The following is a 14,947-nucleotide window of genomic DNA, read 5'->3' on the forward strand; positions in this document are numbered from 1 at the left end:
AAAGAAAAGGCCCAAATCCAACCCCACCAGCACTGGTGATATCACAGGTGAATTTAATCATAAGCAGGCATACTGCTGGCCATTCAAAGAAAAGAATTTCATTCCTGATTAATGAATGATTTCTTGCTTAACTACATAATTTTGTTGTATGCACACTTGAAGACAGAAAGAAAAATGGGAAGGATGTTATTAATAAAGAGAAGTCTATTATTAAGAAAGAGAAACCCAATGGATACTGGCAATTAGGCTGTTCTTTTCAGAAAGGACCTCCAAGAGAACATACCTTTCAAAATCAGTCTGGTGAGGGGAGAAATGTACAGTAAATACAAACAAGAAAATAGTCCTAGAGTCCCTACCTCACACCAATTTGCCCTGCCGAGAATTTTTGCAGATTCAACCGATTCACTTGCATGAGCCATATACCATGACTCCTAATTAATAGGGAAGGAAATTAAAGATGTGAATGCTTGAATGACTTGTGGAGGTTGCAAAGTTAGTGGGGGAGCTTTGGTTAATCCAGGTTTTGGAGATCTTCCTAGGATACTGGATATCGGCCTCCTTTCGCATTTGGAAACAGTTACTCACCTATTGCATTACACAAGAATTATTCTCATTTTAAGAAACTTTGTTTAAGCTATGTTTCACATTTGCCAAATTGTAGTTTGATGATGCCTTTCATGTGAAGGTGGAGGAACTGGCTATATTCTTTGGGCATCTTATGGAAACCGCGCTTAGGCAACTGATTGTCATAGTAGTGATGGCTGACAGGTGTGTTCTCCACAGTCTTAGAGAAGGGCCAAAACCCATACAACTTCACATTTTCACACATTTCCACTGCGACACTTGCAATCATCAAGCCAGTGGACAAGCGGTATGCATCCACACCTTTAGTTCTCCAGAAAAGGCCAAGCTGTTTCAGGTACTTGGGATGGAAAAAGAGAACCTTCTGTCTTGCTTTGGACTCTCTGAGTGTGTGATACACTTTTAGGGAGGGGCCAGTGTTTGCCCTGTAGGAAAAGGCTGGCAGAAGAAGGAACGCATCTCCGTAGGTTGCAATATCCTGCAGAAATTCTGCTTTCTTCTTTAAGTTCTGGTATCTGCCAAATTTTTAAAAAATCATAGTTGTCAAAGTAATAATAACCAGAGTTAACTAGAGGATGAGTTTACCTGTAGTCAAAAAACAGAACCATTTATTACCCCATGTATAAAAGAGCTAAACTATGAACTCTGAAAAATCATGCAAGCATTATGAAGATATCAAGAGTTATATCTCCCTTGGAATATCTAGGTTTTCAAGTTCTACTTTCTTACTGGACCATCCCCTAGTGGATAGATATTTCTTGTATTATTTAATATTCCTCCTCAGTCATCTTATTTCTAACATTGCTTTCTGATGCTTTAACATCTTGCAAATGTACAACCACATTTTTTCAAGCATTTGAAAAATTTATTGAGCTATACATTTGTAATTTGTGCACTTATTGTAAATATTTAATTATAAAATAGAAATTTCCTTTAGAAAACCTGAAACACATATGGGCAAATATAAGTAGCCATTTATATTAGGTTAAAATTTTCTGTATGCATTATGCTATCACTATTATATATAATTTAGAGAATACCTTAGTAAGTGTTGCAGTGAAAATGATTTTTGAGTATTTACTAAAGTAAGCTTTTGGAAGGCAGGTAAAATATAGTTTTCTCTCAAGAGATTCTGGAATTGTTTGGAGGGGCATATTCTATTAATAATGCTCATCAGTCACTTTTGATGAAAACAATACAGTAAACATATGGTTGGGATTTTTATGAGACAATCAACATTTTGCAGCAGCCACACTGCAGATATGAAACACAGGAATTATTTTTATGTAATTTTTAAAATTTATATATTTATAAGAATGCATTACAATTCTTATTACATATATAGAGCACAGTTTTTCATATCTCTGGTATATTCACAAAGTATATTCACACCAATTTGTGTCTTCATACATGTACTTTGGATAGTAATGATCATCACATTCCACCATCATTAATTACCCCAATGCCTCCTCTCTTCCCCTCCAACACCTCTGCCCTATCTAGAGTTCGTCTATTCCTCCCATTCTCCCTCTCTCTATCCCATTATAAATCAGCCTCCTTATATCAAAGAAAACATTCGGCATTTGGTTTATTGGGATTGGCTAACTTCACTTAGCATTATCTTCTCTAACTCCATCCATTTACCTGCAAATGCCATGATTTTATTCTCTTTTATTGCTGAGTAATATCCCATTGTGTATATATGCCACATTTTTTTTTATCCATTCACCTATTGAAGGGCATCTAGGTTGGTTCCACAGTTTAGCTATTGTGAATTGTGCTGCTATAAACATTGATGTGACTGTGTCCCTGTAGTATGCTGTTTTTAAGTCCTTTGGGTATAGACTGAGGAGAGGGACAGCTGGGTCAAATGGTGGTTCCATTCCCAATTTTCCAAGGAATCTCCATACTGCTTTCCATATTGGCTGCACCAATTTGCAGTCCCACCAGCAATGTGACTGTGCCTTTTTCCCCACATCCTCACCAATCACAGGAATTATTTTGTCAAGATAAACTATTCAATGTGAAAACTGTATTTTGCCAGGCTGTCCTAAGGCTTACCCCCAAATGTCTAAATACAATAAATCTTATGAAGAAAGTAACACGAAAATAAAAGAGTAATGCTAAAACTCTGAAAGAACATGGAATAAATTAACTTCACTAGTATTGAAAAAGGATGAAGAGATAAATAAGTTCTCGTTTGATCAGAAACATCTAGCTTATGACATTAGGCGCACAACTGAGTCATACCTTTGATGAACCAAAACCTCTGTAGGATGTCAAAATTTGCTAATGTATTCTTTTGTATTTTCCCCCAAAACCATTCCAGCTGTATTGCAAGTCATCCTTAGCAAAGAGATTAGCACTTAGACTGAGAAACATGTTAAACAATGAAAAAGTATTCTTGAACAGTTATGTAACTTGGAGATACTTACTTTAGCATTATTATACTGGGATTTATAGTCACAAGATTGGTTTTACTGCCAACATCTTTACTAACATTTCCATTGGTTGGAGGGATATTACACCTGAAATATTTAAGAAAAACTATTTTCAAAATATAACTTGTAAGAAACAAGTATATACATATCTATATCCAAACCTAGGATAAATGTTCCTATGTCAGAGAAAATCATTGCTCTTAAAAAAGAACCTCAGAATCCATTTGATTTCCATTTAAAACTATTTAATGAGTACTTAACTCGTAGCTGACATTTCAATGTATATAAAATATACAAATTTGATAAGTACTTTCAATATTTTCAGTACATTTTATGAGCATCAAAACCAGAAATGACAACTACACCTTGCCTAGCTTTTGAAGGGACTTTAATCCTTTTATTAAAATCATCACTTATATTGATTGTATTTCCACAGTGGTATGATAACTAATTTACAGACTTAAAAATAAAATTTGAGGTGCTGCAATCAAGATGAAAGCATCTTCCAGAAACAAAGACTATATAAAAACATCAAAATCTCCCAATTTCCATATGGATAGTTTTACACCAAATTATGGCATTAATAAATAAAGCCTTAATGTTCTCATAGTGACAATGATATACTGATTTTCTCATCTTCCTTTGAGCACTAATTTGTTTTTACATTGAAAACCCTGGGAAGAATTCTAATTTAGAGTATATTTTAATAACAAGAAAAGGAGGAAGATGGTTCTGACTCTCTAAATACATTTGAAATTTGAAGTGGCTCATCTCTTTAAAGCTAAGCAGAAAAAGAGAGCACCAAGTGCTTCCTAAGGAAGGCTAAAATAATGTGACTGAGGCTGAAATGTTCTGTTCCATGCCATATGAAACACAGGGAAAAATGAAACAAGCACTTTCCTATTTGATACAAAAGATACACCAGAAAATAAATATGGCGCCTTGGGGAAGTAAATGTCAATTATTGATAGGAGGCCACAGCAATGACCTTATTAGTGGGCCTCCTGAATCAACCCACAGTCCCATTCTTTTGAAGAATCAAAAGTGATCTCCAAGATAGTACTACAGGAAATTCCTAGGGGGAAATATACATATTACATATCATATAGATACACAGTCACAATAGTATGGTCGTAGCATAGGAATAGTATAGTTATTGACTAATTCTCATTCCTTACACATTTAAGTTGTAGCTCCAAATTTTTTTGAAATGAAAGAAAACTAAGCAGCTTTCAAATTGTCTTATAAACTATCAACATGCATAGGCAAAATAATTACTATCTTAAAAAATTAAATAGATTCTAATGACATCGACCACACCTAACCCTCATTTTGCCTTTCAGTTTTAGTGCTCAACTTCAAAAGGAACTCTATGTTCAGAAAAACATTGGGCATCAGCAAAAGTAAAATCCAGAAGCAAAGGCATTTATTTTGGAGTTATAAATGAAATAGCTGCTGAGACTGTTTTGTTTGTTTGTGTTTTGAACCCAAATTTGTATTTCCTATACTTGCTATAAAGTAAAATCAATGTTTAGATATAATATTCAACACAGACGTTTGGGGAATTTTAAGTCTGTAAAAAGTCTATTGCAAGAAGAGTTATTTATCTTCATTATGGGTTTTTCCACACTGGGAATTTGACTGAAATGGCTAACTTAACATTGACCATGAAGAACACATTCAATAATTGTTGGTCTGTCATTTTCTTCAATGTAAAATTTTAAAATGAGATTCAAGTGAGGAGGAGCTATTTATTGAAAAATCATAATCTTGTTTTCAACTGATAAAAGGGGTAATGTTAAAGTGTGAGGGATCAAAAGACCTCTGATATATAAAATCAATACTCGTAAAACTGAAATAAACAGGTTTCTATCAACTCTTTTTTTTCTCTTTTTTTTCTATCAACTCTTTAAAAAGGTGCATTTCAATTGAAAACCATCCTCAGATGGATGAATCACCTTTCTGTCATACTTTGAGAGTGGAAATATTTTGTAGCATGTCTTATTAGTATGAGGCACACATAGAAACCGTTTTTGTTTCTATTTTTGTAAACTAGGTAATATCAAGATAAAAATGATTTAAAACCAGAATTGAGGGAACCTGCAAAAAATATATATATATTTTTTTAATTTCGAGAGAGAAAACTAAACAATGATGTTCATGGCTTAAAGTGTCAAGATCAGCATTTTACTTAGCTACTGGAGAACAAAACTTCTGTGACATTCTCTGTAAGAAAAAAAAAAAAAGGTCTTCAAGGTCAGATGAGACTGGGAATTACTCCTCCCTGGAGTCCTTCCCAGGGAGCAATGCTATCCATTTAACTGGTAAAGGCCCTGATAAGTCCTGTAATCCCAAACCCTCTTTCCCTATGATTTCTTTCTATCAACAGTAGATGAAGATGGCACGTTTTCATCTTTCTGGTATGAACCTTCTGAGGACCTCATGAGCCACGTAACAATTCAGGAAAGCCCACCTGTAATTTTAGCATGCACAACAACTCAAAAGTCAAAATTGATACAGGGTATATTTTCATTACCCCCTTTATCCAAATGATCTTGGGTTTCCAAGAAACTATTGACAAGTCTTACCTAAAAACAAAGTCGAATTTATCTATTTCAGCTCCGCAGAGAGAATTATTCAGAATCCCCCCATTTCCAACCACGGCACACTGGTTATAAGGATACTCCACAAAGGGCTGGGACTAGAAGAAAAGAGTGGAAAACTAGCATGAAATACCATTCATTTCAGAGCCACAAACACCATCAGCTTAATTCCAGTAACTTAACTCTTCATATATGCTAAGCAGAAGGAAAAAAAAAAAACATAGCAAACTGATCAACTTATTATGGCTTCTAATAAAATATCATTACATAAACCTGTTTGATTTCTCTTAAGAGTAAAAGGCACCACAAAATATACAATAAAATGTAAGAGCACAAAGCATAATATATTTGCATACGAAATATAATATATAGCGTACATCACATAAGTAATGGAATGGAATGGCAAAATTTCATATCTTTCCAACCAAATGGACATTTTAGCACACAAAAAAAGGAAAATATAAAGAAGTTAGAAAGTAGCATTAAATCTTTTATTCTAAGGCATAAAATTAATAGGTAATTTAGCAATAGTTTCCTGTGCATCTTAAATAGAGCTTCAGGCTCAGTAATGGTTTAGATTTATGCTTGCTGGTTCTGCAAATGACCAGCCGGGTGCTTCAGGGGGACCTACTAACTCTGGGCTGACATACTTCACATCAATTCCCGAGGCCTGAGTATTTTTCATTTCCTCCCAGAATCTACCCCGCGTATCCTACAAGGTTTCCCATTTTCCCAGAGTCCTCCACAGTATGAAATATAACTTTTCAATTCAACAGTGCACTTCACCTTTTCTGGTCACTCCCTTAAAGTAATAATGTGTACTTGAGCCTGCAGCAAGAGTGCCAGCTCATACCCCACAGTGATGACGTCCTGGTCCTTCTACTTTGTCTCTAATATTAGAATGTAAGTCTTCAAGGGCAGAGAGGGTGTTCCTTTTTTTTTTTTTTAATTTTTTTTTTTTTTTAAAGAGAGAGTGAGAGAGGGGAGAGAGAGAGAGAGAGAGAATTTTTAATATTTATTTTTTAGTTCTCGGCGGACACAACATCTTTGTTGGTATGTGGTGCTGAGGATCGAACCCGGGTCGCACGCACGCCAGGCGAGTGCGCTACCGCTTGAGCCACAACCCCAGCCCCGAGAGGGTGTTCCTTAGCTTTTCATTTCCCTTCAGTTTTCCCTCCATATCTAGTCTTGCACAATGTACACAGTGAGTACATACTTATGTTTCCCCAGGGCAGACCCAGCAGTGTGCTGGAGCTGCCTCATTCAGATTGTAGGAGCCAACTGAGCAATATTCAAGAACTCCACGAGTTGCCAGCTAAACCACTAGTATCTTGAAATCAGCCATGATGTTGATGTTGAAACCATTGAAAATGGCAAAGGCTATAAAATCTAAGACAAAACCCCTCCCCCAAGCCATTTCACCAACACCACTGTCCACAGCCCAGGGCTGATGTGGTTCTGGGCAGCACAGAGTGCTGGCAGAGACCCAAGTCACTAGCTACCACCTGCTCCCGATGCTGCATCTGGGAAATGCCCAACCAGCCAAGAGAATTTTGATCCAGTACTTCTCTCTCTGTAAGTTTGTTTGTAAAATTTAAATTAAACTTAACTGCATGAAAGGCACCATTCCAAGTGTATAACTTATGAGCACATTTAATCCACACAACCATCTCATGAGCACTTCACAGATGGGAAAACAGAGGTATGAATTTAAGCAACAGCTACAGAGAAGCATAGCACTCCCTGTATGAATCCAGGGAGTCTGCTCTGGAGAACCTGCTGGTGCAGTTTCTTACTAGTCAGTGAGTACAGGGTTAATATAACTGTGTAACTTATTCCTATTTATATCCACAATGCCTACCAAAGCTCCTGCCTTTTAAATGAATGTTTCTCTGATACCTCAGGCTACTTCATGTCACTGAACTTTCAGCTCAGGATGTCTTCAGACAGTGTTCACTCAATGGTACCACAATAAATTCTGAATTTTATAGATAGGGTAGAACACAAAAATGCAAATCTGCTTTTTATGGTACAATAGAAAAGATTACTGAGGGATATATATCTCAAATTAAGCACTCAAAATAACGACTGTGTTCTATGGTTTCTTGGTCAACTGGGGGGAAACATCCATATGTTTTGGGATCTCATGTTCAGTAGGAGATGAAATAAATTGCAAACCCTAAAATAAACCTCCTAAGAAAATGCAAATTTGCATGGCTCAACAGCCTGCTCATTGCTCACTCTGGTTGAAAATCAACTTTGTTGTTTTCCTTTTCAAGTAACTTTACCAAGTTTTTGGAGAAAGTGACTTTGCACCATTTAATCAAAAGCATTCCTTGCCATCTGCTGTGTGCCCAGCCATTCTACTGGTTTGTGGGTTGTGGAGGGGCAGAGTAGAATAGGGTGGACAAGCAGGCAGCAAGGTAGAAAAGTGGTCAATTACACCATGAGTCCCATCCAAAGAAGTTGAAAGTTGAAGTAACAAGGGGTTGCACTGGTTCTAGAATTTCATTTCCCCACTAGTCCAAACTGGGAAAATGGATACAGTTGTTCATCACATGTAGAATATCAACCTTATGCTTTTTCTTTTAAGATGCCAAGTGAGGGGCTGGGATGTAGTTCAGTTGGTAGAGTGCTTGCCTCGCATGCACAAGGCCCTGGGTTCAATCCCCAGCACCACAAAAAAATAGGGGATCTGAGCACCCTCAGATTTCAGATCTGAAGGGGACTTAATCCCCCATTGATACCAAAGGATGACTGTGTTCAGAAATCACTCTGCAGCTGGGGTTGTGGCTCAGAGGTAGAGTGCTCGCCTAGCATGTGTGAGGCACTGGGTTAGATCCTCAGCACCACATAAAATAAAAAATAAAGATATTGTGTCTACCTATAACTAAAAAATAAAAAAAAATATTAAAAAAAGATGCCAAGTGAGTGGCAGAAGATCTTGTGCTTCTTGCTGGTCAGCTGAAAGCAAGATAAACACCAGCAGAAGTTGCATGAGTAAAGAGTTGCCCACTGCAGTCCTCTCCAAGGCCTTCCTAATAAGGAACAGAAATATTCTTTTGTTATTAAATTTTAAATTATAGGCCATTTCATTGCACCATGAGAAAGCTTTATGAGTTTCCTTCTTGAAGAAACATGGTCTGTACAACTATAGACCATGAATTGCATTAATTTTGTTGATTTCAAAAGACTATATTTTATCTTCATAAAAATTTTCTCTACTGCCAACTATTTCTTTATGAGTTAGTTTTTGTCCCCCTTCTTTTCCACAAAGCTTGTGGTATTTTTTTCCTTCATCATTTTCTATTTATTTCTCATTCATTCTCAGGAAATTATCCTTTCTCTGAATTGTCATACAAAAAAAAAATCAAAGCAATTTACATGAGCAGCAATAAGTTAGTTGAAAGAAGTCAAAAGTCCAACAGAAGGGAATTAATTATAAGACTCTAATATCCCAAGGTTGGCAAACTGTGATTCCATATTGGACCATGTTGATTTGGCCTCGTAACTTTTATATGGATCATGAAAAGATGCCTGACAGTATATGTTCATACACAACCAGATTTTCATGACAAAAATTTCCCCAAATTTGGGTTTGTATTTAGTGATAAGTTTTTCCACATTTGTGTCCAGCAGTAGAAAATCATATCACTACTGATTTGTTTTCGTAACAAGTATATATATAGTGGGGGATGTTCTAGGAGCTTTGGCTACACAGGGCAGACAATAATCTCTATATTATGAATGTTTGTTTATTTTCCAAAAATTCTTATATATTTACTTCCCAAAGATAAGCCACATCAACCTACAGTTTCTTCGTGAATGAATTGATGTAATCACCAAAGTTGACAACTAGAAGCATCTTATTCCAGTATTTAAAAAAAATGTTATCTGCACAAGCCTCAGTAATTACAGTAATTATAATGAAGAAAGCCCAAGTGCCTCATCTCATTGAGAGACAGGAGGAGTCAGTAGATATAAATGACAAATGTCCTTCCCTTCAGAGCCACACCACATTCAGAATTGCCTTTCTGTGGATAGGGATGCAGCTCAGTGTGCACCACTTGCCTAGAATACGTGAAGCCCCTGGATTAATCCCCAGCAGCATAAAAAAAAAAATGCCATTTAAAAAGGTTTCACTATACATATTTTATACAACATAACAGAAAATGGTAGTATTTTAATCATCCATCCATTCATTCATTACTGTAAGTTACAATTTGAAGTGAGAGAAAATTTATCCACCACAAATCTTTACTCACCGCAGGAAGCATATGAAAAATGTTCTCTCCGATCGGGATTGTTCTTTTACTTTCCACCTCGTAGCTCATGTTAGTTCCAACAGGAGTGTTATTTTGAGAAACCACGAAGTTTTGAATAGCATCACAACAGGAAGTAAGTTTTGCTCTGCAATGGGTAAGAATGAAAGTGAGCTGAGGAATGAGACTAGGAAACCAAAAATAGAGATCACAATGGAGAAGGCGAGAGAGGAGCTCCACCGGCTGACTTTCTAAAGCCACCAAAAGACAGGGTAAAAATGGCAGGGAGCATGCTGAAACAGACCCAGTAGGGGGTCTTCTCACCAACATAAAATACTCATGAGAATAACATTTGTAAATATGAAAACATCCTGTAACAATGTTATTATAATATTAGAAAGAAAAAAAATGAAAGAATCCATGAGAGCACTCTCCTTCATCCACAGTTTCAGTTGCCCCATGTCAATTGCAATCCAAGAATATTAATATTTGTCTTGACTCTTTCAAAGGACAGGGACCCTATTCATATAACTTTCATTATAGTCCATTGTTATAATTGTCCTTTTTTATTAGTTATTGTTATTAATCTCTTACTCTTCCTAATTCATAAATTAACCTTTATCTTAGGTGTGTATGCATAAGAAAAGCAAGGTAAGATAGAGTTTTGAGTCATCCACTACGGGCTTTGTGTGTCCCTTGAGGATAAAGGGGGAAGACTGTATAATTATTTTACAATAATTATAAAAATACAGAAACTAAGAACAGTATTACCATCTCTGGAACAACATACAATCAATTTGTAGGAGACACAGCCAAGGTAAAGAAAAGCCATTAAATATACTGATTTTTAAGTAAAGTGAATGTAAACTTATAATTCCTTACAGGAAGCCCAGAAACTGTTAATTAGTATCAAGCTGTACTTCAAAATTATTACTGTAGAACGAAACATTTTTAGAATGCAGATCCAGCAAGGTGCTTTCAGGGATCATCTGAGTTAGCCCTCACCCTGTAGCAGGTGAATGTCAAATTGCTCAGGATTTATATTTTGTCTAATTTTTTAATTCTCCAGGGACATAGATTCCAAAACATCTCTTGATAAATTATTCCAGGGTTTAATCAACCTCAAAGTCTGGGGATTTTTCCACTTGCAAAACTAAACCAGATCTTAAATCCCTTTTCTCTGATAGTTTATTTCATAGAGCCTTCTCATAGGAACACCATGTAACTAAAAACAGTAATCAAACATTTGATTGACCTTTCAATCTTGACAGAATTTCCTCTTCTCTCAGATTTTTCCTAATAAGAGTAGTTTTCCATTATCTTAGTCACCTTGTTCCTCTTTAAACCCTGACTTATTTCTCCATGTTACTTAAAAAATTATGTATGCAAGCTGGATACACCATGGGAGAACAGACAGTGGGTCTTCTGCTAGAGCTGACTTTAGTGACATTGATTATAATTGGTCCTTTCCCATTATGCACTTTTATTACTGGTTCTTGGTTCTTCCGAGCATACTATTGTATACGTCCTACTGAATTTTGTCCTTTTGAAAAAATACAATGCTCTAATTTGTCATGTTCATTTTAAATTCAGTATTTCTGAATTCTGATTATTCTCATGGGATGAAAGTCAAGGTGGTATTATTTGTACCCCAATGTCAAGGTTTTCAACAGTGCTTTACATTATCAGCTAACTTATTTCACAAAATGTACATTTTCTCCTTTTTCCCCCAAATTTTGCATGGACTCATTAAAATTATACATAATAGTGGGATTCATTGTGGTATATTCTTCTTAATTGAATTCTGTTACCTGCTTATTCCTTTTTGTGTTTTTGTTCTGAAGGAGAATTCATGGAGATTAACAAAAGAAACAATAAAAATGAAACGATGCATAGTCAACAACATGGTACTCAGTAGTATTTGATTACAAATTTAATTTGGTAGCAATTCATGTGACACATTGCAAACTCAGAAACTTTTATGTGTTTATGATTTTAAGTGTCTCTTTTATCCAGCTTTTTGAGAAACTGCAATGTAATAAATTCTCATTTACCTTTGACAAGTAACTTAATGTCTCTAAGGATATTTCATGCTTATAAGAATATCGCATCACCAAAAACATTAACCAGATTCCCATGGTGCTTTTTTATATTAATAATTTTTTTCTGAAATTATATTTTTTAAAATATATTGATATAAAAATTTCAAACCTACAGGAAAGTTGAAAAAATTGGGAAACCAATTATATTTTATATAAAACCAGCTATATTTTATGATTGACTTTTTATTAATTCTGTCTTATTGTGTATCTATCTTCCAATTTTTGTTGTAGTTATTGCAATTCAAAATAGACTGCTGTCCTCGGTACACTTCACCTCCAAATGCTTCCTACCTCTCTCTACTCCCTTTTCAGTCATAGAGGCAACCATTTTTGTGGTTTCTAACTTTTTTTAACCACAGATCAGTTTTGCCTAATTATAAAATATAATAAAGAGAATCATATAGTGAATGTGATTTTGTGTAAGACTTCCCTTATAGCCTAACCACTTTTGCAATTCATTTGGGTCGCACCGTTTTATTGCTACAATCATATTCCATTTTATGGATGTACCAGAGACAGGTGAGCCAACCTCCTTACACTTTTTAAGAAATCACTAACAAAAAAAATTAAATACCTAATTATGCATAATAATCTGCTGGGGAAAATATCAGCATAATAATCTGAAAAACCATTTCTGAAGCCTGCCTTTAGTCACAAACTAATTAAACTTTTTAAGTCTGTGTATTCTGCTACAGAATGATAAATGCATGATGCACTTTGTCACTCCCCAGCTATTACTCTGGCTCAGAGTAACAGCCAGTGGCAACATAAAACCTAGCTGCTTATAATCTCCAAAATAAAACAGATTTTAAAAAAAGAAAGATCTCTGTTTTTCCATTTCTATCAGCCTAAGAAGAATCAACTCTGATCTTTGGTCACTCCAAAGTGAACTAAATATGTTCACAATAATGAGAATGGCAATTCTTCCCTTCTTGTGAAAAAAAAGGTGGAGACATTATGAAATGGAGGATGCTGTTAGTGTTAGTTGGAAAATCCACCATTTCCATGATGGCCAAACTATCTCTAATGTGAAGTTCCACACTCCACAAGAGTTGGTGTCCAGCCAGCTTGATAGGGGCAAGCCAAGCATCCACAAAGCACTGTATTCTTTCCACCACATTTGCACATTCATGCCCACTTTGATTCCCACTTTGGAGCAGCAGACAATACTGTTATTTTCATTTCACAGATGAGAAAACTGGGGATGAGAGACCATAAGTGATATGACCAAGGAATTCAGGTTATAAACAACTCAAATCTTCATCTTACGATAATAAGTTCTTGATAGTTTACATGAGTATATTGAAATTGTGAGTAATGCTGTCATTTACTCCTCTTCCTTTGGGATGCTTTCCAAAATGGTACTGTGATATAATAGTCATTCATAAGCAAAGTGATCCAAGCATCATCTGGCTACACAATCAGCCTAGTCACAACCCAAAGGCTACCATATCATTTATACGTACATTAAATGCTTCAAAACGCTATCCAGATATAATTAAACATGAACTCTTGTTTTCCTTATAGGATGTGCAGGGTTCTCTGTGGGACCAGGGATATCAATTGATCTGATCAATGTGCCCTAAACACTTGCTGGGTCCCACATATAGCAACTTCCTTCCCATAACTCAGGTTCAAGAGAGAACACACCATTCACCACCCCCAGAAAAGAATCAGGATTCCCTGGACTGCACAGAGTTCCAGAATTCAGAAGAATTTGTGTACTTCCCAAAGTGCTTAACTTTCAAGGAGTAGATTGGTCTGGGTAGAATCCAGCTTCCTATTTTTAATCTTAATCTATAAATTTGGACTCTGAAAATGTACCAACTCATTTTGTATCCCAGATGGTCTAATAAATACACTTTTAAGAAAAGGATATTTATTAACTTTATAGAAATTCCTTTTTCTTTTTCACCACAGGTGCTATTTCCTTTATTTTTGTTTTTTTGTTTTCTTATTTCATTCATTTAGAGTCTCAGGTCAAAATTGTCTTTTAGTTCTAAATGGAATGCTACCTGGATTTTCATGAAATGTTAATGACTCCTTAAGGCTTATAGCAGTCAGGACACTATTGGACACACTGAATACTAACGACCTCCCGCTCTGAGCCCATGGTTCCCAGGCATCTCTTCTGTTTATTAAACCCTCTGAGATTCCCTAATGAGATGTGGGCCACTCAGGGAGGGGCGGGGAGGCTGCAGGCACCTTCTAACTATTAACAAAGAACTACCCTTCTAGGATTCATTCTCTATGGTTCTAATGAGAGTCCTGGAAAAGGAGCTTCAGCGTAAAAGCACCTGCGGAAATGCGAAGGACACGCTTGCCATTCTAACCGTTTCTAATAAAGCAACCCATTTTTTTCCCTTTCACGAAACCACAGCATACTGGGCAAAGTGATATGCCAACGGTCCCTCTTAAGATTGCCTTCATTTCTTTTAAATTTGTAACAAACAGAAATTTGATGGCCCTTTATTGTTGCCTTTCCTCTGGTCTCACCCTACATTATACAATTCACAAATTGACCAATAATGCCAATAACAAACACCTAGTGCAGTCTCACTATGTGCTAAATATTTTATCTAGATTATTACATTTAAGCCCTCTGATAATCCAACAAAATAGGTACAATCAAAAATTCCCTTTTCACAGATGAGGACCACTTGGGATCACAAAGTTAAGGTCACAAATCACATATTCATTCATTCATTCATTCATATTTGTTTAGCTTCTATTAAATACTGAGCGCTATATGAGGGGCTGTCTACACACTGGTGAACAAAATAATCATTTTCTTTGCCTTTATAGTGTTTATGATCTAGTAGGGAAGGTCAAAAGGATAAATTGTAAGGTACTAAGCAGGATTAAAACTCAGAACTGAAGTCCTTACTCTTTTCCTAGTGGGATTTTCTAGAACACTCAAATTCATAATTAGAAGCACTTAATAAAGAGAGCTGTGT

The 14,947-nt window shown here is 35.9% G+C and overlaps 1 protein-coding gene across 1 annotated transcript in view; it reads right to left on the reverse strand.

The window, feature by feature from the left end:
* Positions 1-634: 634 nt before the first annotated feature.
* The window catches only part of ST8SIA6 (ST8 alpha-N-acetyl-neuraminide alpha-2,8-sialyltransferase 6), a gene marked incomplete at both ends in the record, with an annotated part of 129,088 nt that continues 114,775 nt past the window's right edge, over positions 635-14,947 (reverse strand). Inside the window, 4 exons of the mRNA XM_081298190.1 lie at positions 635-1,097; positions 3,018-3,110; positions 5,612-5,724; positions 9,892-10,036. Of these exons, the coding sequence (XP_081154316.1) occupies positions 635-1,097; positions 3,018-3,110; positions 5,612-5,724; positions 9,892-10,036 (814 nt within the window). The remainder of the gene's footprint in view (positions 1,098-3,017; positions 3,111-5,611; positions 5,725-9,891; positions 10,037-14,947) is intronic.

The sequence above is a fragment of the Spermophilus citellus genome (genome assembly GCF_964194105.1).
Source record: "Spermophilus citellus genome assembly, chromosome: 6".
NCBI classification, from domain to species: Eukaryota; Metazoa; Chordata; class Mammalia; order Rodentia; family Sciuridae; genus Spermophilus; species Spermophilus citellus.